The sequence below is a fragment of the Aquarana catesbeiana genome, linkage group LG07, assembly GCF_042186555.1.
Source record: "Aquarana catesbeiana isolate 2022-GZ linkage group LG07, ASM4218655v1, whole genome shotgun sequence".
Classification (NCBI taxonomy): Eukaryota; Metazoa; Chordata; class Amphibia; order Anura; family Ranidae; genus Aquarana; species Aquarana catesbeiana.
The window spans coordinates 313,268,959-313,291,585 of NC_133330.1; the positions used below are offsets into that span (position 1 = coordinate 313,268,959).

The 22,627-nt window shown below is 41.6% G+C and overlaps 2 protein-coding genes across 15 annotated transcripts in view; one reads left to right on the plus strand and one right to left on the minus strand.

Annotated features, from left to right (window-relative positions):
• The window catches only part of FUBP1 (far upstream element binding protein 1), a 124,736-nt gene that overhangs the window by 24,091 nt on the left and 78,018 nt on the right, over nucleotides 1-22,627 (plus strand). The window lies entirely within an intron of this gene.
• Nucleotides 7,851-22,627, minus strand: part of NEXN (nexilin F-actin binding protein) — an 88,834-nt gene continuing 74,057 nt past the window's right edge. For 9 of the 10 annotated variants that reach the window (XM_073593697.1, XM_073593699.1, XM_073593698.1 and 6 more), the window contains 4 exons: nucleotides 18,383-18,604; nucleotides 18,049-18,234; nucleotides 8,317-8,668; nucleotides 7,851-8,227 (listed from right to left, as the gene is read on the minus strand). In XM_073593697.1, coding sequence (XP_073449798.1) covers nucleotides 8,214-8,227; nucleotides 8,317-8,668; nucleotides 18,049-18,234; nucleotides 18,383-18,604 — 774 coding nt within the window. In that variant the 3' untranslated portion in view covers nucleotides 7,851-8,213. Of the gene's footprint in view, nucleotides 8,669-18,048; nucleotides 18,235-18,382; nucleotides 18,605-22,627 lie in introns of all 10 variants that reach the window. The other variant, XM_073593692.1, reaches the window with a different exon arrangement.

Here is a 22,627-nt window from a genome sequence, read left to right on the forward strand (position 1 = left end):
CACATCCAAAACTTGGGACAAGTGTATAACAGTCATCATCGTCCCCCTTTTTTTTTTTTTTTTCTGTATTTTATATCTGCAAGTCTAGCATCCTATGGATCTAGGTTTTTGGCAACAAATGTCACCTCCTTAGAACGCCTCTAAAATGGAGAGTAGGTTGGTGATAGATTGGTGGTCACAGATTCTGTTAAATGTCTGTATTTTGGAAATTTAAAGATCTGTCATCACCATTCTAAGAAGTGACCTTTATAGAAATCATCTAACTACTTGCGCTTTTTTTTTTTTTTTTTTTTGTAGAAGGGGGGCAGGCCTGATTCACACCTATGCATTTTTAGTGCATTTTCCAGATTTGCACTACAGAACGTGTTCCATAGGAAACCGTGTTAAATGAACTGTAGTGCAAATTTGCAAAATGCATAGGTGTGAATCAGGCCTAAGTGACTTTTGCCATGAAATGCATATTTTATTTGAGGTAGTTTTTATAGTGCCAACAGTTTGTGCAGCTACACACACACACTTTGTAAGTTTCTTGAGTGTAGGGACTGATGTGAATATAAATACAATCTAAGGTTCTTATCTTCATACGTATTGAGCTAATTAACCTACCAGCATGTCTTTGGAGGGTGGAAGGAAACCCATGCAGGCACAGGAAGAACATGCAAACTCCCGGCAGGTAGTGATGTGGTTGGGGTTGGAACTAATGAACTGTCCTGCCAGGCAGATGATACTAATTACCAAGCCACTGTGCTGCCCAGCAGACCCATGCATAATAGAAACGGGCTGTAAAATAGTTAAAATTTTGGTATCATAACTGTTCTACACTTACTAGGGCTGGGGAAAAAAATCGATTGAAATCTTGAATCGAGTTGAGAGGTCAAATCGATTCAAAATTTAAGCAAATCGATTATTTTAGTTGTTTTTTTGTGTTATTTTTTTTTCACCACGCCGGTCCTGAGGAGCTGCAGGCAGGAGTTTTTAGGCGAGGCCGGATGCCGCGCACTAGTCTGAAGCCGCAGCTTCTCAGGACCAACGCGGTGTCCATAAAAAAAAAAAAAAAAAACTAGATTCACGATTCGAGTTTTTTTTTGTTTTTTTAATCTCCCAGCCCTAACACATACCCATGCTTTTTGTTGTATACGGTTACTATAGGGTGTTACCCCTTGCTTGTATTTTAATTTTTTTGTTAGGAAATTTTTGTATGGAAAAGTTGACTGATGGAATTTTTTTTGATGGTGTTATGTGGTTGATACTACAGTACTGGTTTGTCTCTATTTGGCTGGTTTCAGATAAGGGCCACATCTTGACTCAGCCTTGAGCACAGCAGTGCAAATTATTGAATAGAGGGCTGTGAACCAAAAGAAAAATCCTTTGTGACTTAATGATGCATAACTTTTTCGTGGAGAACCTTTTTAAGCGGTTTCCAGGAGAAAAAGGAAGTCCTCTGTTTGTGGACCTCCCCTTACTTAACTTCTGTGATTTGCTATGACTTTAAGCTGTACGTTTTAACAGATTTTACTTGCATCGCGTATATAGCTGCACAACGATACAAAATAGTGTAGAACCCTTTAAACTGGTCAGGCTTTAGATTAAGCCCTTGTTCACACTGCTGTGGCTTTGAATCTGACATCCCTGTGCGACTCCATTGCGGCTTGTATATGATGTCATTAACCAAAGTCAATACAGGTCGTGTTGAAGTCACACCAAACTGTTCCATTGCCGTTAATGGGGCACGGCTTGTCATGCAACTTTGAACTCTCAAGTCGCAGCAGTGTGAACGTGACTTTAGCACTGTATTTAGATGGGTGGCAGGGGGGTGAGGGCTTTTGTGTTTTAAGGAGGGTTCACAAGCAAATAGGGGATTTCCATTTTTCCTGGAAATTCCCTCTAAGGGTTCCTGTCCACTGGCATTTACATTTGTAAAGACTCTAGTTGGCATGGCTCTGCAACCATGTAAAGGAAGTATTACCTCCTTTCAGTGGTTCATTTTGTTTTTTGTTTTTTTTTAATGCATTTGTACACTCTTGTACTCAGCCGGTAAATTGCACAGAATGCCAACTGAGCCTTGTTCAAACTTATGAACAAAACTAAGTGCCAGTATGCTAGGGCTCTGATGAGAGAATCCTGTTTATGCTTACTAGTCCATCAAAACCCTGTGTTCACCAATAATGCAGTTGACCTAGAATGGAAAGCAGAATGTAATGCATACCATGATCCATTTGTTTGGGACAGCATTGATATAATTATGATGGTAGACTTTATTTAAATGTCCGTGTAAGTAATTCAATGCATACTCTGCATAACATGCCAGTTCACTATTGCTTCTGTTCTATTAGATCCCAATCAAATGCAGTCTTTTGCCCATTCTCTGAAGTAAATCCAGTATAGGAGTAGCTGTAATATTGTGAGGAGAACTGTGCATCATCCCTAGATACATGCACTGTAAGTACCTCAAATGATCCAATGTTGCGCAATGATCTTGCTGTGCAGTGCTGTATATTACATAATATGTTAATGTGGATTGTCGGGTAAGTATGTAGGCTTAGTTGCAGGAAGTTTTTTTTTTTTTTTTTTTTTCTCTTGCCAGTCTTCTAGCTTTATTTTAAGAAAAATTGCAGATTTTATTGCTATTGCAGTCCAGCTCAGTTGGTGACATACTGTGATGATCCCATTAGGTCGCTGCTTTAAATTTGTCTTTTTTTTCATATAGTTGAACCTGTGCATTTCTAGAACTGCAATGTAAATTCAAATAGTCTCTGATGGCTTTTTTTTTTTTTGTTATATACCAGTGTTTTTGTTTCTCCTCCACCTCATACCTGACTCGGAAATAGGCAGAGAAATTTTGTGCAGTTTTGTATGACGATATGTCTTGATAAATTTTGAGCCTTGACATGTTCCGATAAAATTCACATGACATTTGTGACCGTTGAAATTGGAGGCTGTCAATCTAATTCCAGGTCTTAATATATCTATATAGTTGGAAAGAAAACTATTTAATCCTCAGTGCCTTCCCAGATCTTCCACCTTAGGTTTTGCTGCAAAGTACCTCAGGTAAGCACAACCTAAGGAAACATATGCATTATATCAGTGATGTTGTCCCATTGAGGTTTGTGCTTGTTTGTTCTGAAATCTGCTCCATTAACATGCAATTGGACTGCATATTGATGCCATTTATTAGGGAGGTGTCTTGTTTGTTTTTTATTTCATTTTTTTTCCCTCTAATAAGCAAATTATGTGTTCCTTAGTTTTCACACATTTATTGCTTTTGTTTTCCTGAACAGTTTTATTATTGTACAAAATAGAAAGGACCCCTTTGTCTTCTCTGCTAGGGCTTTGTCCATAAAGTTACATTACCTTGCAAATGGCAGATGTATATTCTTTGTCAGGATTTCTCGTTACATTTGACTGTATGCCAATGAGCAGAGTATGATCTTGTTGTGTTTTTTTTTTTTTCTCTAAGATCATTTATTTACATTTTCCTAGAAATGTACTGATTCTATCATTTAAAAAGTCCTGCATATTTTGTACATTTTTACAAGAGTTTCAAAACCCTGCCTTCATTTTCACACACAGTGCTGAAGATGCTGCAATTGATAGCTCATAAAATCAGGTCCTGAGGTAGTTCCCACCCAAAAGGAGGAATCCTTTTCTGTGTATGCCATTGGTGAGCCGATGAGCATGGACGTAGAAGGGCTCATGTAGAAGGTAACACTATAATGATGCATAATAGTGCAGATTGTCGTTCATCACTATTGATGCTTTTTGAACTATTTGCCCTCTAAATTACTGTCATACAGTAGTGTGCATATCTCTTCCAATTATGTTCCTTGTTCATAGAACTATCCGAATGAGCCTGATTTTATTTGAGAAGTGATGTATTTTTTGCAATTGGTTGTAGGGATGTTTTTTTTTTTTTCTTTGTAGTTTATTAAACTTGCAATGTTTATTGAACATATTTGCCATCAAAATTGCTGTCATACTACTTTTTTAAAACTTTTATTTGCCCTCCAAATTAGTCACAGGTAGTGTTCATATATCTTCCAATTCTGTTCCTTGTTAATAGAAGTATCCTGATTTTTTTTTTTTTTTTTTTTTTTTATTTGAAAAGTGATGTATTTTTATTTTTTGTAATGGCTATTGTAGCTCACCAGACCTTTAATGCAGAGTAGAATACTGACTTTTTTTCCTCTCCCACACTGTATTATGCATAAAATCTAAACTTTTTAAGTTGCATATAGATTTTAAACTACCATGGTATAGAACACACCCTTGTATAGTAAAGAGCTTAGTTCACAATTGCAGGTTCAAGGATTTGACGTTGCATTTCTATTTTATCAATAAATGTTCTGAGCTAGTATCCTAGCCCCAGGATGTATGCAATTTATTTTCCAGCAATTGTTGGATTGCAGCAAGTGTGGGCCACAGCTTGCATATGGTTGGGTTCACTGGCCAAGCTTGACTCAAGGCAGGTACATCTTCATAATGCTCCTTCTGGACTGACAGATGAGTGGTACAGAGGTAGTTTGTAGTATTATACCCAAAGCAGCAATAAATGTATAGCTTTTTAACTGATGTGGCGCTTCAAGCTCTGATATGCTAGAACTTGCTGCACCTGAAGGCTTATTCCAGCTATATCAGTAAAACTTGTGTATGCCTTTTCTTGCCTTTTACAAATACAGTGTAGTTGTAGATATTGTGATCATTTTGCCAGCATCCAAGGAAAACAGTTGTCTGTTAGCAAAGTTTATAGTGTGTTTTTGTTTTTTTGTTTTTTTTTTATGTGCCTTGTGACAAACTGAAATTGTGCAGTTCAACCAGTTGCATCCACCTTCCTGTAAAAGACTGTTTAAAGCGACTTAAATAACATTGAAAGACTTGGTGCCTCCTGTAAAGAGCGCTCATTCATGCCTCTCCCCCACACAGAAGAGACTATCTTCACATTTTCTGTCGGCTGCCTGGGTCCCCTGCTGGGGGTTTAGAAGTTTGACCGTACATCACAGTGGTCCTTGGCAATATATGGGAGGAACCACAGCGGGAATCTGGTACTTTTCAGAACTGTCAGATTCTTCAGACAGCCACTTGTCTGCAGTCTAGTTGGGGTCTGCAGCATGAGAGTTGGGGCTTTAGCCTAGGTTCACACTTGTGTGGGAATAGTACCTGTTGCTGCAGCCAATAACGTGCTGATGTTTAAAAACACAGCGTGTTTTGCAGGCAGGGGAACCACCAGGAAATCACGCGGTGCAAAAGCACTATGGGATTTCCCTCCCGCTGCATTTTAAAAATAATGCAGAAACCTTTTTCCTGCGTGAAATGCAGTCACCTATTCAAATGAATGGTCTGCTGTGCCTGTGCAGACGCATCTCACAGAGCTGCAGTAGTGTGAGTCGGGCCTTAATGCACATTAGGGGTTTGAGCCACACACAACCCACATCAGTGTATTTTTGCCAATATCTGCAGCTTTTCACATGTAATTTAAATCTGGCTCAATTACCTGCGTAAGTAACAAATATATATGTCCCTGAATGCTAGCAGTCTGCATCTATAGGTGCAGAGCTATCCTTAATTGCAGGTAATTGCACCACATGTTGATCTGGAGAGGTGTACAGTCCTAATCAGTTGTGTGCATGACTCCTAAAGTATAAGCTGTCATCTTTGCAGGAGGCACTTGGTTTTTGTTTGTGTTTTTTTTTTTTTTTTTATATATTCTAGTAACGGGGTCAGTTTAATCTGTTCTATACCACCTCATATGCACCTAAGTGTGCGCCATAAACATTTTACTGGGTTATATTGGGACTGCTGATCCAGGTTATAAAAGTATTTTGTCTGTGAAACTATATTTTCCCCTGCCTCCTGATCTTAAAATGATGGGATCTTTTGCAGCACAGACATCGTGTGTGTGTGTGTATGTGTGTGTATATATATATATATATATATATTTTTTTGTTTTTAAAAAAAGGGGGGGGGGGGGGAGTTGTAAAACACAACTGCCTTTTTTTTTCTTTTCCTCTGTAGGTGGCAGTTCAGGTGATTTCCCTGCACTTCTGTCTGACTGTTGGCTAGTGACAAAAAATGTTAGACATTTTTTATAACTGGGCGTGTTTGTACCCAGTGACACCCAGTCCCTCCATTTTTCTAGTGTCACAAGTAGAGAGTAAAGTTAACCCAGTAGAGTCAGATAACAAAAATGGAGGGGGGAAAAAAAACTGCTAATCTTGCCCTTTCATTTTTATTTAAAAAAAAAAAATGACTCTAGTTGGGATTTTTTACATTTTTTTTAAATTCATAATCAATTTTTTTTTTAGGTTTTGCTTATATTATATTACATATCTAAGAATTGATTTGTTGCTCCAGGTTAGCCTTATTTGAAAATATATTGAGATGGTTTAGAATGTCGAGGATTTTATTTGAATGCATTTATTTTAAATGTCTTGATTTGAGCAGCTTTCATAGCTTTATTTTTAGGATATGCAGCTTTTTTGTTTTCTGATGCCGTAAGTTACTAACCCTGTTATATATTTATACATATTTTTTTTTTTTTTTGCTGTGGCTTGCTAACTATTAATAGTTCAAATATCAGTTCTGTGGGTATTTAATATTGACAAATGTGCTGTCACATGAGTGTCACACAAATGTGAATGCATTTCTGCTCTTTGTGAAATGATGCCCACGGATGATAAGTGGCCGTGACTACAGAAGATCGGCCCTTGTATCTTGCCTAAAGCCAGTATCCTAGTCGACCGTCATAAGCCAGTATCCTAGTCGACCGTCATAAGCCAGTATCCTAGTCGACCGTCATAAGGATTGAGGTAACTGTAATGCATTATTCTGTATGTACACAAATATTTACATAGTTGTGTGCCTATCAAAATGTCAGAAATGTGCCACAAGTGGTCTGCTGTTTTTCCTGTAGGAATAAGGGCGATGTTTAAATACAGAATATTGCTTTTTTTAGTTTTTGCCTCCAGCCTATTTTCTCTTTTTGGATAGAGTGGTGAAAGGTAAATGCTGCTGAAGTTTTTTGTTTTCTGTGACAAATTTTGGACATTTTTCATTGGGACAGGAACTGATGGAATATCTCTCTCTCTCTCCAAAGGCGACACAGCAATAAAAAAAAAAAATTGTGCTAAAATACTGATGTCTGCTTTTAACTTTCCCACACTAGCCAAAATTAAGAACTTTGACTTGTTCTGCTAAAAAAAAAAAAAAAAATTGGGAAAAAAAGTCCTATCTGAAAATAGTTTGTGTGCAAAGATTCTTTAGTTATCTGTTGGTGATTCTTTTTAAAATTGGTGGTATACTGTAATGAATTTTTAATACATAGAGAAATATAAGGTTGTTTTATACAGCTTATAGCCTGTTAGGTTACGCATTCTCCACAATAGGCTATGGTACATTTCTCAAAAAACCTCTAACCCATAGTGTAGACAACTTAAGATTATAGATTTTTTTTTTTTTTTCCCCAGGAAGCTATGGAATTAGTTTTTATAGTACAAATAAAACTGTTATAAAGATTGATTCTAAATAGTTCATGTTTAACTGCTCAGGATTACTATATAATAAAGCTTTTAGTTATCAAGATTTTAGCTTTATTTGAAGTAAATTATTATTTACTGCACATCCTGAAAAGTGTGTAAGGTTAAATTTGGATATCATATTCAAACAACTGTATTGTTTGCAACTGCATATGCATGATTCATGTGAAGATTTTTTTTTTTTTTTTTTTTTTTTTTTTTTTTTACTGTGATTTAACATTGTACAGAATAAACACAAATGATCCTGCCTCCAATTTTGTCTTGATTATTGTGTGTTTTTTTTTTAACTTCCAAGTTTAATAAATGTACGAGATGACCGAGTTTAAACAAATCATTTATTAAGAAATCAAGGCATTCATTCAATTTCACATATGTCAGTCTTAAAACAAAAAGTTGGCGCATCTCATTTCCCAAAGAATGTTTTATAAAAATCAAGTTGGCATGAGAAGTTTATAAAGACAATTAAATACACTATGAAATCCTGCAGTTTTCCCATATGCGATGTTTCTTGTAAAGCCCTTGCATCACTGTTCAGCGTCTGCTCAACAGCAGCAACACATGCAGTGTAAGGCCAGCACTACAGGAATGGTATATTAATAGGCAGTGGAGTTTCCCGTGTCCCTTGGCCCACTGAAGGAAGGCTGGATGCAATGAGAGTCAAAGGGAGTCTCCAGTAAAAGCAGGTTAATAGTCATCAGCTAGAAAGCAAGAAAAAAAAGAGTAGAATATGAGTGTCCTGCCAAGTGTTAGAACGCATGCAATGACATCCTAAAGCATTAACTCTTACTTTCAATGCTGAGAATGCAGCTGCTTGCAGCGGTGCCCCTGCTGTTCACTACTTTACACATATATTCTCCTTCATCCTCTGGGAAGGTTTCAGGTAGGTAAAGGCAATAGGTTTCCCCTCGTTCAATATATTGATAGTCTTCAGAATCTTGTAGCATCTCTCCTTCAAACCACCACGTCACCTCAGGCTTTGGCTCTCCAGTGACTTTTACTGTAAACCTTACCGGTTCCCCATCTACCACAGACATGTTCTTTAAAGGTTTCTTAAACCAAGGAGCCCCTGAACGAGCCAGCTCCTCCTCTTCATATTGTGAGCCATTGACACTGGTTTCCTCCTCATCCTCATCTTCCTTCTTTAAAAAAAAAAGAAAAATGTTGACCACAGCTGTAAATAACTTTATTAAAATTTTGTAGGGCAAAATATAATAATAAAAAAAAAAAAAATCTTTAAGCAGAAAATGCCATTATGTGTCTCAGGGCTTTTGACAGCACTTGCACAGCAAAGTTTAGGATCTACCTCATTACTGAGGGAATATATCTGCTCTATTTTTAAGGCCAGGTTCACAATGCTTCGACATGTACGTCTCATGACTTTGCCAGGCGACTTAGACGCAACTTCAGGGATTTCTTGTGTAATCTTCCTGTAATGTCGGATCCAAATCAATTAAGAGGATTTGATGCGACTTCCATTCAATGCTTTGGGCTGAAATTGGATGAAAGTCGGACCACAGTAGCACAGGAACCTTTTCCAAAGTTGGACGAGTTAAGATGGCTCTCATAGGGAATGCTTGGTTTTTACATGTCGTGGGACGTGCATGTCGTACCAGTGTGAACCAGGGCTGAAGAACAATCGTAAAGCAGACTAAGGGCTTGTTAATGTGTGACATCCCTTTTTGCACCCCACTGAAAAGTAATCCATGGTAGCTATGACTTCACTACCTACATTTACTGCCCTATGGCCGCATGTGTGAACAAGCTCCTAAAGCTAGCCAGAGACAGCTAGAATTTCATTCTCTCAAAAATGTTCTGTTCATTCACAATTGTGCAATGCAGGAACCAGTGCAATTATAGCGCAGGTTCCCACATCTCTCCTGCTGGTAGTTCACACTGCCCTCTGCGAACCGCTGTGGGTGTCAATGTGACACCCCCAGATCGGTTTACACATTGCAGTGCGAACTGTGAACTTGCACAGGAATCAGTTCGCATAGGTGAAAACGCCCATGCAATCCGATTTCAGTGCAGGGGAGGAAGTCCCTGCACTTTTTTTTTCTGAGAATCTAATGTGAGTTCAGCCATGCAATTGTATGGCTGAACTCACATTGCACAGACATCGCATGTGATCGGCACATGCGATGCGGGTGTGGAATCGCATGCGATGTCTGAGATCGCATATGTGTGAACCTAGGCATAAATGTTCAAAAGATTTTGTTTGATTTTGGACTGAATGGTCATTACTAAACCAAAATCCATATACACTTTGAAATTTGTTCAAGGACATTCTTCCATCCTGATCCTTCAAAACTTCTTGTCACTGCAAAAACTACTGTCAATTTGACCCACTAATGATTAGAAAACTCTTTGAAAATTCTTAGTAAAATAAAGTTCTTTTTGCATTTCCTACCCATCTATGACCAGCTCAGGAGTGAGGGAAAGAAAGCAATTCAGTTATTCCACTGTTTTTCTATAGTACCATATTGCTCTCTACCAAGCAAGTATGGCAACAGACAATTCCAGGCAGACAGGTACACGTGTACCGATAAACAGCTGGTTCAGTAAGATCCGGTTGATTATCAGTCTGTGTACTCCTCTCTGTTCAGCAAAAGCTAATCTAATGACCGGCTTCTGTCAAATGGTCATGCTGAAAAACCAGCATTTGATCAGCACTTGCCAATAGCTGCAGTACTGATCTGTGTATTTTGACAGGAGAGCACCTGCTGTCAGAATGCAATACTCCGGTTTGGTGTTCCTTTTTTGAGACGCTCTGATATGCTCTGTTCCCGAGCGTCTCCGGGGCCCCCGCACCTCTGGCCACATGTGGTGCTGCATAGACAAGCAGTGGCTGTGGAACGGATTATCTGAGTCCCCAATATTTCCTATGGGGAAACTCTTTGATATACGAGTGCTTTGGCTTTCAAGCATTCTTCTGGAATGAATTATGCTCGTAATCCAAGGTATTACTGTATTTATATGTTTGTTAATAAGGGGATTGCCTTCTGGCTTCCCTCCACAAGATGGCATTGGAGAATTTGAATCCCGCACATGCGTTTTGGTGCCTGACTGTGTGACATACCATGCAATATGCGTCGTGATGTCATTGTGCTGCTTGCTGACCATCTTAGAAAAAAAAAAAAATGTGAGGGCACACGTGGCTTTTGTGGGGAGGGGGTTTATGGTGGATATAAGTTTGAGCATGGGGGCTGGTGCATCCCCGTTCACCAATTTCAGGCAGAAATTCAAAGACTCACAAGACACTTATTGTACATCACAGGACACCAAGCCATAGTAGTTACTGTGTGGGTTATAGGCCACCTTCAGGTGATTGACACTGGCACGCCCTAAGACAAGAAGTCCACTCCCTATATAACCCCTCCCACTACTGGGAGTACCTCAGTTTTTTTCACAAATGTGTCCAAGGTGTTGGTCACAAGTGAAGATGTGCTGTGCTGAGCTCCACTGGAGCAATCTTTGCTGGGGCTAGCTATGCAGCCGGATCCATTCAAAGTGTCTTAGGCCGAATTGAATAGTACCTGGGCCTCGTTTCCGAAGAAATTAGGTTTTGCCTGTACCGCTTCTCTTTTTAGAGAGCTGGACCCCGGGATCCAGTACTTTTGGTATTAAGGCCATGAAGTTTTACTGGCGGGGTGCTATTACAGGTCCAGGATTGTGGGGTCCCCGGTTCCTGAAGGTTTGTTAATGGAACCCACGGTGAAGATTGGGTCTGTTGGTTTTTACCACAGAAAACCCTGTGGGGGTAAAGGTAAGTGGAGTTTTCTAAGAAATTTTTGAATTTTCTTATGAAATGTCTCCTTCAGTTAGTAAATGTTGTTATGCCTAAGTGTCACCACTGGGGGCTGTATGGAGCATGTGCCTTCTCATGCTTCCTCAAGAGATCACGCTGTGTCTGGAGCAGCAGGCTTCTTTTTCTCCAGCTAGCAGGCAGACCTCTGGTAAGTCTGGGGGCGGTTTTCCTCTTCACCAGACACCCCCCACCTGGGCTGTACTCTCCCCCTCTTCACGAGGTGAGCGTTAGGAGAGAGCAACCAAAAAAAAAAAAAAAAAACACCAAAAAACGATCACACCGCTCCTACTCGCCAATGTCTTTCCTTGCCATTCCTTCCTCAGAACGATCCCGTAGGATCAGAGGCTCGTGCGGGAATTTTTTTTTTTTTTTTTCCATAAAAAAGAGGGGTGGGGGGGTGGGGCTTAGCACAGCATTGGCATTCTCCAACGTCCAGCGTGGGAATGTGCTTTTTAAAAGCTCCATTTTTGCTGCTGCAAGATGACGGAGGGATACAAGTGCAAAGAAGGGCATGGTGACGCAGGCAATTTCCTATTGACACATTTACTATTCCATCAGGCTGAGCATTAATAGCAGTGGCAGGGCTGGACTATTGCTCAAGCAGTGGATGCGTTCCTTCTGGTAGTACCTCTGTTTTGTCCATCGGGCTATGGTCGGGGGGGGGGGGGTTAAAAACACCTCAAAGGGCTATATAGAAAGATTTCTACAGCCACAAAAAGGCCTAGAACCATCTCAAAAAAGATAGCATCCTGAGAGTGAAATGGCTGGTCAGAATGAGCCATCAGGGCCGTCGGGTGTTGCAGCTGCTCTTAACACTACAGCCCCTGTATATATTACTGAAGAGGTCTTTTTCCTCAACCATTTTAGGCTTAGAACAAAAGATTGATGCGTTAATCGCATCGCAGAGTGGGACTAAGCGCGACAGGTCCCCTTCCATTACCCAGGACCCTCAAACTGAGGAACGGGGCGAGGGATGATGAATTTCTCTCAGGGGACCAGGAAGAAGCTGATGACTCCTTCTGAAGAGTCTAATACGGATGGATCAGGTTCACAATCTGAAAGATTGATGGTACAATCTCCCACTGAATTGGTCCGCTCCACATTTTTGCTGTCAGTAGCGGAGTCAGTCGATCAGCCCACTTCTTGTTTGTGTTCGCTGAAGCCTCCCCAAGCTATTCATGCTTTTTCCTATCCATTCATTGCTAAAAAAAGCTTGTGTATTTTGAGTGGGAGCACCCAGATAAACAGTTTTTTTCCTCCAAAAAAATTTTCAACACTTTATCCTGTGGAGGAAGAGTTTAATAAGAAATGGGGGATTCCAGCAATTGACGCTGCTATATCCTCTGTGAATAAAAACTTGACTTGTCTGGTGGACAATGCTCAAATGCTTCAGGATCCAACGGATACTAAGTTGGAATGCCTAAAAACAATATTTCTCTGCCAGGTTCAGTGTTCAGCCTGCGATGGCAGCGATCGGTATATGTCAATCCTTAAGAGACCAGTTTAAACTGGTGCTCAAGATTATTCCTGATCAGCAGGCCCAAGATTTGGCCTGGATACCAGGGGCGTTATGTTTTACAATAGACGCTATGAGAGGTTCTATTCTCCAGGCCTCACGACTTATGCTTGGGCTGGTGCATGTGTGTAGAGTTCTATGGTTGAAAAATTGGTCAGCTGAAGCGCCATGCAAAAAGCTCTTGGCTAGTTTTCCATTTCGTGGTAAACGGTTGTTCGGGGACGATCTGGATAAATACATCAAAAGAATTTCTAATGGAAAAAGTTCCCTTTTACCAGTCAAGAAGAGGTTTAAGAGTTTTTCTTTTAACCGCTTGCCGCCCGCCTGCTGTCATATGATGGCGAGGCGGCGCGGCTCTCGTTCTGGGAGGGTGTTATATGACGCCCTCGCCTTCCCTACCCACCAGGGGGCGTGCGCACCGCTGATGGCAATCGTGCGCGCCCGCCGTGTCACTGGGCACACAGTGCGCGTGCCCGACGGCCGTGATGTCCGCTGGGCACACGCGATTGCCCGGTAACATGGCAGGACGTGGATCTGTGTGTGTAAACACACAGATCCACGTCCTGTCAGAGAGGAGAGATGACCGATCTGTGTTCTCAGTACAGAGCAACACAGATCGGTCATCTCCTCCTTGTCAGTCCCCTCCCCCTTCAGTTAGAAACATTCCCTAGGAACACAGTTAACCCCTCGATCTCACCCTAGTGTTAACCCCTTCCCTGCCAGTCACATTTGTACAGTAATCAGTGCATTTTTATAGCACGGGTCGCTGTATTAATGTGAATGGTGTCAAAAGTGTCCGCCACAATATCGCAGTCACAATAAAAATCGCAGATCGCCATGACTAGTAAAAAAAAAATAATAAAAATGCTCTAAATCTATCCCCTATTTTGTAGATGCTATAAGTTTTGCGCAAACCAATCAATATACGCTTATTGCGTGTTTTTTTTTACCATAAATATGTAGAAATATAAGTATCGGCCTAAACTGAGGAAAAAATGTGTTTAAAAAAAAATAAAAAATGGATATTTATTATAACAAAAAGTAAAAAATATTGTGTTTTTTTTCAAACATGTCCCTCTTCTTTTGTTTATAGCGCAAAAAATAAAAAATGCAGATGTGATCAAATACCACCAAAATAATGCTCTATTTGTGGGGAAAAAATAATAAAAATTTCATTTGGGTACAGTGTTGTATGACTGCGCAATTGTCATTCAAAGTGTGACAGAGCTGAAAGCTGAAAAATGGCTTGGGCAGGAAGGGGGTTAAAATGCACTGTAGTGAGATGGTTAAACTAGCTTCTTCTCCAGTGCCAGGAGCATCAGCCTCCAGGCAGTCACGACGGCCTCCACAGTCAAGTTCAAGAGGGTAAACCTCGGGGTCAACCCCAGGGACAAAAGAGGACCTAGGGAAGAAAACCCACAAAACAAGTTACTAAAACCTCCTTATGAAGGGGCACCCCTGCTCGCTCGAGTGGGGGGAAGACTTCTGCAGTTCTCAAGGGTCTGGCAGGAACAGTGCTGAGACAAATGGGTGGCTTCCTCAATATCTATAGGATACAAGGTGGAGTTCCCGTATCCTCGTTTTCTCGGCTTAAACGTTCCCAGAGATCCAGATAAAAAGAAGTCTCTCTTTCTGGCTTTGGACCATCTCTTGTCTCAAAAGGTTATCATAGATACAGCTCAGAAGAGGGTGTTTTTGACCCAGGCAAAGATCAGTTCCATAGGTGAACTGATTCAGGTGGTCAAAGCAAAGAAGAATCCTTCTATTCGACTTTGTAGGAGATTTTTGGGAAAGATGGTGGCTTCATTCGAGGCGATTCCTTATGCTCGGTTTCATTTGAGGCTGCTGCAAAACAGTATCCTATCAACTTAGAACAAGAAGGTCCAAGCTCTATACTTCCCAATGCGTTTATCCCCAAAGGTGCGTCAAATCCTCAGTTGGTGGTTGATAACCAAGAATCTCCAAAAAGGAAAATCCTTTCTACAAGTTACCTGGAAAGTGGTAACAGATGCCAGCCTTCTGGGCTGGGGAGCAGTACCAAGGAAGATGGTCCAAATCAGAAATAGGAATAGAGAATTGGCAGGCGGACTACTTGAGTCGCCAGCAGTTGTTCTGGGAAAATGGTCTCTTCACCCCGACATCTTTCTATCAATATGTCAAAGATTGGGAATTCTGGACGTGGATCTGTTTGCGTCCAGGTTCAACAAAAAGATCAACAACTTTGTGTCAAGGACAAAGGATCCACTGGCATTTGGAAGAGATGCCTTGGTTTTCCTGTGGGATCTGTTTTCACTGATTTATGCATTCCCTCCTATTCTGTTGCTTCCGCGACTTCTTCGCAGGATAAAGCAGGAAGGGAAGGCAGTGATTCTTGTGCCCCAGGAGATCTTGGTATGCAGAGATCGTAAAGATGGTGGTAGGGGACCCATGAACCCTGCCACCACGGCCAGACCTCTCGCAAGGTCCGGTATTCCATCCTACCTTACAAACGCTAAATTTAATGGCTTGGCTATTGAGACCCACATTCTGACGGAGCGTGGACTGTCATGTTCAGTATTATCTACTTTGGTTAATGCTAGGAAGCCGGCCTCCAGAGTCATATATTATAGAGTCTGGAAGGCATATGTCTCCTGGTGTGAATCCAGGGGTTGGCACCCCAGGAAATATGTCATAGGTAGGATCCTTGAATTTCTACAGATGGGATTAGAAATGAAGATGGCCTTGAGTACTATCAAAGGCCAGGTGTCGGCCTTATCTGTATTTTTTTCAACGACCACTTGCTTCACACTCTGGTTCGTAGCTTTATTCAGGGGTTAACGCGGATTAATCCTCCAGTTAGGTCACCCCTGAACCCTTGGGACTTGAATTTAGTCCTGTCGGCGTTACAGAAACAGCCTTTTGAGCCAAGACGACATATTCCCTTGGTCCTTTTGACAAGAAAATTAGTTTTTCTGCTTGCCATTTCTTCTGCAAGAAGAGTATCAGAGTTGGCTTTTCTTTCTTGTAAAGAGCCATATTTGATTATTCACAAGGATAAGGTTGTATTAGGTCCTCATCCTAATTTCCTATCGAAGGAGATGTCAGGTTTTCATTTAAACCAGGATATTGTTCTACCTTCATTTTTTCCAGAACCTCGTTCTGCAGAAGAAAGGTTACTATATTCTCTTGATGTGGTGAGAGCGGTCAAGGTCTACTTGAAGGTGACTGCTCAGATTCGTAAAACAGATGTTTTGTTTGTGTTGCCAGAAGGTCCTAAGAGAGGACAGGCAGCATCAAAATCTACTATTTCTAAATGGATCTGTCAAGTGATTGTTCAAGCTTATGGTTTAAAGAGGAAAATTCCTCCTTTTCATATTAAAGTGCACTCCACCAGGGCTGTTAGTACTTCCTGGGCAAGTGCATCAACCAAGCCTCCATGGCTCAAATCTGCAAGGCCGCAACTTGGTCTTCAGTCCATACATTTACCAGTTTCTATCAAGTAGATGTAAAAGGTCATGAGGATATCGCCTTTGGGCGCAGTGTACTGCAGGAAACAGTATAAGTCCTCTAGTCTCTTGGTGCCCTACTTTTGTTGTGTCTCCCTCCCTTCAGTTGGCATTGCTCTGGGACATCCCACACAGTAACTACTATGGCTCTGTGTTCCGTGATGTACGATAAGAAAATGGGATTTTAAAACAGCTTACCTGTAAAATCCTTTTCTTTGAAGTACATCACGGGACACAGAGGTCCCTCCCTTCTTTCTGGTATACACGTGTATTGCTTTGCTACAAAAACTGAGGTACACCCAGTAGTGGGAGGGGTTATATAGGGAGTGGACTTCTTGTCTTGGGGTGTGCCAGTGTCCATCACCAGAAGGTGGCCTATAACCCACATAGTAACTACTATGGCTCTGTGTCCCGTGATGTACTTCAAAGAAAAGGATTTTACAGGTAAGCCGTTTTAAAAATCCCATTTTTTAAATGCGGACTGCGGCTGCTCCAGGAGCTGCGTGAACCAGCTCCATTGAGAGCTGGTCACACGCTCCTGTCATGCGAATTAGATGTGGAAAAGCCTGCATCCTTTGCATGTGTGTGTGAACCCAGCTTTCCTCTTAGTGGTCTGAAGTTTTATGAGGCCTATCAGTACAGGCAGTGTGAACTCAAAACATAGATCTTTCCAGCCAGTATATAGGATTTTCTGCCAGATGTATGAGGATACGAGCACAGGCAGTGTGACCTCTATTGCTTAGATCTCCTAAGCCAGCATACAGTATTATGGAGGTAGATATTCAGAAGTAGATTATACCTAATGGTTTTCTCCATTGATCATAGCTGGGTTATGACTTGGTTAAAACTGCAAACAGTCATGAGATACTGTCTGTAACCCTTCAGTTGTAAGATGACATCAATCACCTACTACTATAGTCTATGAAAGACCAATGCTCTGGTAGAAGGGGTGATGGCAATCTCCCTTTTTCTTTTATAATATGTCTGCTACCAATTGACCAGTAACCACTGCTTATTCTTTTGTATCCCAATAATACTGAAACACCTCCTTTTTAAGTGAATGAAATGTACACAGTCACATATATATTTTATGTAGAAATCCCAATAAAGGTGATATTTTATACTGTTGACTATGGTGCTTGGGGTTACGCACCCTTGTTTTGTTAAACTAAAAACCCAAAAGATCAGCAATTGGCAGCCTACATATTTCCTTTAAAAGAGAATTATGGGATTTTTATCCCATATTCATAGTTGCCTAGGTGGATGCAGCGCATCTGTCCCCCGTTGCCTCATTACTGAGCCACCGAACACAGCTGATGGTTTGGTTCTCTCAATTCCCCGAGCGGAGAGCTGCTGCCTGTCAATCAGCAGCTCTCCTGCTCTGCTCCTCCACTCTCATTGGAGCGCTGAGCTGTGGAGGGGCAGGGAGCGGCCGTCTCAGTGGCTCGATGAGACTGCCATCAGTCCAGGCTCCTGGCGGGCCCAGGCTTCGGAAGTCGGGATGACGCGGTGCCTGGACTGATCCTGGTGACGTCCGCAAAGAGCGGACTTCAGACCGATCTCTGCTGAAAATGGGTCACAGGAGTGCAAAATGAATTGCACTCCTGTGACCCATAGGAGAAGCCCAGCTGAATGAGACCAGGGTGGACTTCTCCTTTAAACTGATATTATTAGTTTCTGTGGCAGGCTTTTTTTTTCCTTTTATTATGGTACCTTCTGTAAAGCAGCATCAATTTCCTGCTGCTCAAACTGCATTCTTAAGAGCTTTTGTTCTTCGATTCGCCTCTGTTCCTCCTCTTCCCTAGCTCTTGCCATTTGTTCAAATCGAGCCTTCATGTTAACCTTATGTGAGAATGGGGCATGGCTCTTCGCCGCTGGCCTCACATCGACCTCTTCATCCTGAAACATGATTACAGTTACTATATTTTCTTTCAAAAATTGTTCTTGACCACTACTGTTCCTTTTGTAAACTAGAACTATAGTCATTCAGTATTCACCAATTTATAATGTTTTTGTTTGCGATCTACATCCTGTACAACCAACTGACCTCTTGAAAATGTTCAGCTTCCCTTTCTTTCAGTTCCTCATCCTCGGCCTTTCTTCTTAACCTTTCTTCCTCCACCTTTTTCTGTATTTCTTCTTCTGACAGTTTTCCAATCTTTTCAAATTTACTTTTTAAGTTTTTGGCTTGAATGGAACCTGCCCGCTTGAGTTTAATCAATTCTTCATACTCTCTACTTAATACCTCATAACTTTCATTTATTTCTTCCTGGAGGAAAAAGAAAAAGTTACAGTATCTGGGACTGCTTTTATAGCCCATAAAACAATAGTGCAATGCAGGTTCTATATTCTAGGTCAGTGTTTCTGAACCTTCTTTCAGTCAAGGCACCTTTTAAAATTATGCACAACCTTGAGGGACCCAATCCTAAAATGTAGACAATGAAACACTAAGACACCTTTAAACACTGGTACTGACTAGTATTAAATTGTTTCTCTTCTCCCTCACTCAGCTTATGTGACCCCAGTGCTGATGAAGGACAAACAAGGATGCTGTACAGGCGGCTGGAATTTGTGTAGCTAAAAGGCTCGATCCACCCACTGGATTGTATGCATTTTGCCAAGGCACCCTGGTTAAAAAAAAGGGCTATTTCTGATTCTGGTCTGCTACTGTTCATTAAATGCACACACATTAACATGAGTTGTGTTGGAGCAACCTGTTTGAATGGGTTGCTCAGTGCACTTCAATCAATTAAAAAAAAGAAATGTGCATGCAGTATTTTCAGCAAGTGCAGCACATGGTGCATTGCTGCAATCCAGGCATACTTGGAGTGGTGGGTTTTTGATGTTGTAAATATGTAATACAGATAAACGACTGTCCTCAACTCTGTCCCCAGCTACATCACCAATCTGGTTTCATCCAAACCGATGTCTTCGGTCTTCACATCTCTAGTTCCCTTGTCACCTCCTCCCATGCTCGCCTCAAGGACTTTTCCCGAAGTTCTCCCATCCTTAGGAACCCCCTAATCCAATCTGTCTGAATATCTCCTAACCTGTCAAGCTTTAAACGATCCCTGAAAAGCCTTTTTACTTTTTTTTAAAGAATTCTATTCTGCTTCTAACTAATACACTGTGGGGTTGATTTACTAAAGGCAAATCCACTTTGCACTACAAGTACACTTGGAATTGCAGTCGCTGTAGATCTGAGGGGAAGATCTGCTGATTTTATCATCCAATCATGTGCAAGGTAAAATGCTGTTTTTTTTTTTATTTTCCTTGCCAATCCTCAGATCTACAGCGACTGCACTTCCAAGTGCACTTGTTGTGCAAAGTGGAATTGCCTTTAGTAAATAACGCCCCCCCCCTTTTTTTTTTTTCACTTTCTCCATCAGCTCATCCCCCACAGTTATTACCTTTTTGCATGACTTGACCCTCCCTCTTAGATTGTAAACTCTAATGAGCAGGGCCCCCTGATTCCTGCTGCACTAAATTGTATTGTAGCTAATGTCTGCCTTCATTTTGTAAAGCGCTGAGCAAATTGTTGGCGCTATATAAATTCTGTATGAAAGTTAATATGCAGTGCACATTCAAGGTTTTTTAGACCAACCTAAAAAGGACATCCCAGGTTGCTTGTGTACATGGAGCCATCTGCCTCAGTACCACATTTTGTACCATACATATCTGGAACATATACCAGGAAGTCCAATTTGATCCCAGAACATTCTTTCAACTGGCCCGTTACTATTCACCTGCTATGCAATACCATCTTTATTACTGCATTTACTGAAAGGAATGCACATGCTGAAATTGGATGCGGTTTTCCGCTGCATCCAATTCACGTCAGGAGATTGTGACCAGCTCTCAATGAAGTCGGTTCACACATCTCCGGAGAACATCGCACAGGAATCATGTGTATCTTCTGATGTGTTTGAGGTCCGAATTCAGCCAAAAATTCAGACCAAAATCAGACCTGAAACGGTGAATAGGGACACAGCAGACCCCTGCTGTGAGCTGCTCCCTACCGCAGTGTGAACCCAGCCTAAAGGTAATATGTAGAGTAGGGTCTGTATATATTCTGCTCAGGACTAAAAAACACCTTTTAATTACCTTAATTGTATAGTACACAATGCAAGCTAAAGCCGGGTACACACAGGCCGAATGTCAGAAGACATTGGCAAGTTCAAAAAAAATACGAATGTCGGCAGACATTGGCCGCTTAAAAAAAATACGGCCGACATTTGGCTTGTGTGTGTTGGATGACCATGCTGGAAAACCAGCAGCCAACAGACTTCCGAGCAAAGGAATTGCTTCACCAGAAGAAGATTCAAGTTTTGGAATGGCCCAGCCAGAGCCCAGACCTGAATCAGATTGAAAATCTGTGGGGTGATCTGAAGAGGGCTGTGCACAGGAAATGCCCTAGCAATCTGACAGATTTGGAATGTTTTTGCAAAGAAGAGAGAACAAATATTGCCAAGTCAAGATGTGCCATGCTGATAGACTCATACCCAAAAAGACTGAGTGCTGTAATAAAATTAGTACAGCTACGACGGTTCACAAGATCGTGCCGACCTGCCGCAGTATAATGATGCCAGCTGGTCAGCAAGTGGTTTCCCTTCTCTGTACTCGCTCCGTTTCCAGCACATCCTTCCTGAGGTCTGGTGCCCAGAACTGGACAGCATACTCCAGGTGAGGCTGGACCAGAGTCTTGTAGAGTGGGGAATTATCGTTTTATCTCTTAAATAATACCCTTTTTAATGCATGCCAATATTCTGTTTGCTTTGTTAGCAGCAGCTTAGCATTGCATTCCATTGCTGAGCCTATCATCTACTAGGACCCCAAGGTCCTTTTCCATCCTTGATTCCCCCAGAGGTTCTCCTCCCAGTGAGTAGATTGCATTCATATTCACTAATTTGTTCAGATCGCATTGCAAGGTTTCCACATCCTGCGGAGAAGTTATTGCCCTGCTTAGCTTAGTATCTTCCGCAAATACAGAGATTGAACTGTTTACCCCATCCTCCAGGTCATTTATGAACAAATTAAATAGGATTGGTCCCAGGACAGAATGCTCGAGGACCCCACTTACCACCCCTGACCATTTCGAGCACTCCTCATTTATCACCACCCTCTGAACTCGCCCTTGTAGCCAGCTTTCAATCCATGTACTCACCCTACCATCCATGCCAACGAACCTTAATTTGTACAGTAAACGTTTAAGGGGAACTGTGTCAAATGCCTTTGCAAAATCCAGATACACCACGTCTACGGGCCTTCCTTTATCTAGATGGCACCTCCCTCCCTCATAGAAGGTTAATAGATTGGTTTGGCAAGAACTATTCTTCATGAATCCATGCTGATTACTGCTAATGATACAGTTTTCAATACTAAAATCTTGTATATAGTCCCTTATCAACCCCTCCAAGAGCTTACATACACAGTGTGTGTGTTTTCCTAAAATTATAAGGCTAAATACCTTCTTTGCCGAGCCCTGCAGTGCAGGCATGTGACCTCCCTCTGCTAGCTTGCTTTCATCAGAGGGAAATCACAGCCCCTCCCACTGTACTCAGAAATGGAAGCAGAGTGAGGTCACTTGACAGGACAGCAGGGCTCTGCAAAGAAGTTATTTAGCATTATACTTTTAGGAAAACATACACACTGTACTGAACAAGGGCCTAAAACAGAAAATCAAAGTAATTAATACATGTGACTTTACAACCATTTTAACTGAGCAATTACACCAGTTACCTAAGGCCCTGTTCTTTTGTGTGGATGCCCTAGAAAAAGTTATTACACAAATCTCCGGAGTGATATCTATTCACATACACAGAATAACGTGGCTCAAAGGCTGGTCAGCTGAAGCTGCCTGAAAAAAATCGCTTGACACATATGCCCTTTGAAGGAGGATGTCTCTTTGAGGCACTTTCATTGATTTATTAAGCACTTGCTGTTCGGGGCAATTTTCACATGCATGCTAAAAAAAACTTTCACATGCATGCTAAAAGGGAAGTTTGCTGGATGCAGCATCGGTCCCCCACCGGCTCTAAGACTGGTAACCGAGCGATCAAAGACCGCTGATCGCATGGTTCCCAGTGCTCCATGAGCAGAGAGCTGGTGACTGTCAGTAACTGGCTCTCTGCTCTGCCAACCCAACCCCCCTACCTCACTCATGGAGCGCTGGGCTGTGAAGGGGGTGGGAGCGGCTAGCTCAGCGACTTGCTGAGAGGCTGAGCCAGGTGCCGGTCCAGGCTCCAAGTGGATCTCGAAAATATGGTCACGATTTTTCCCCAGCCTGGATCGG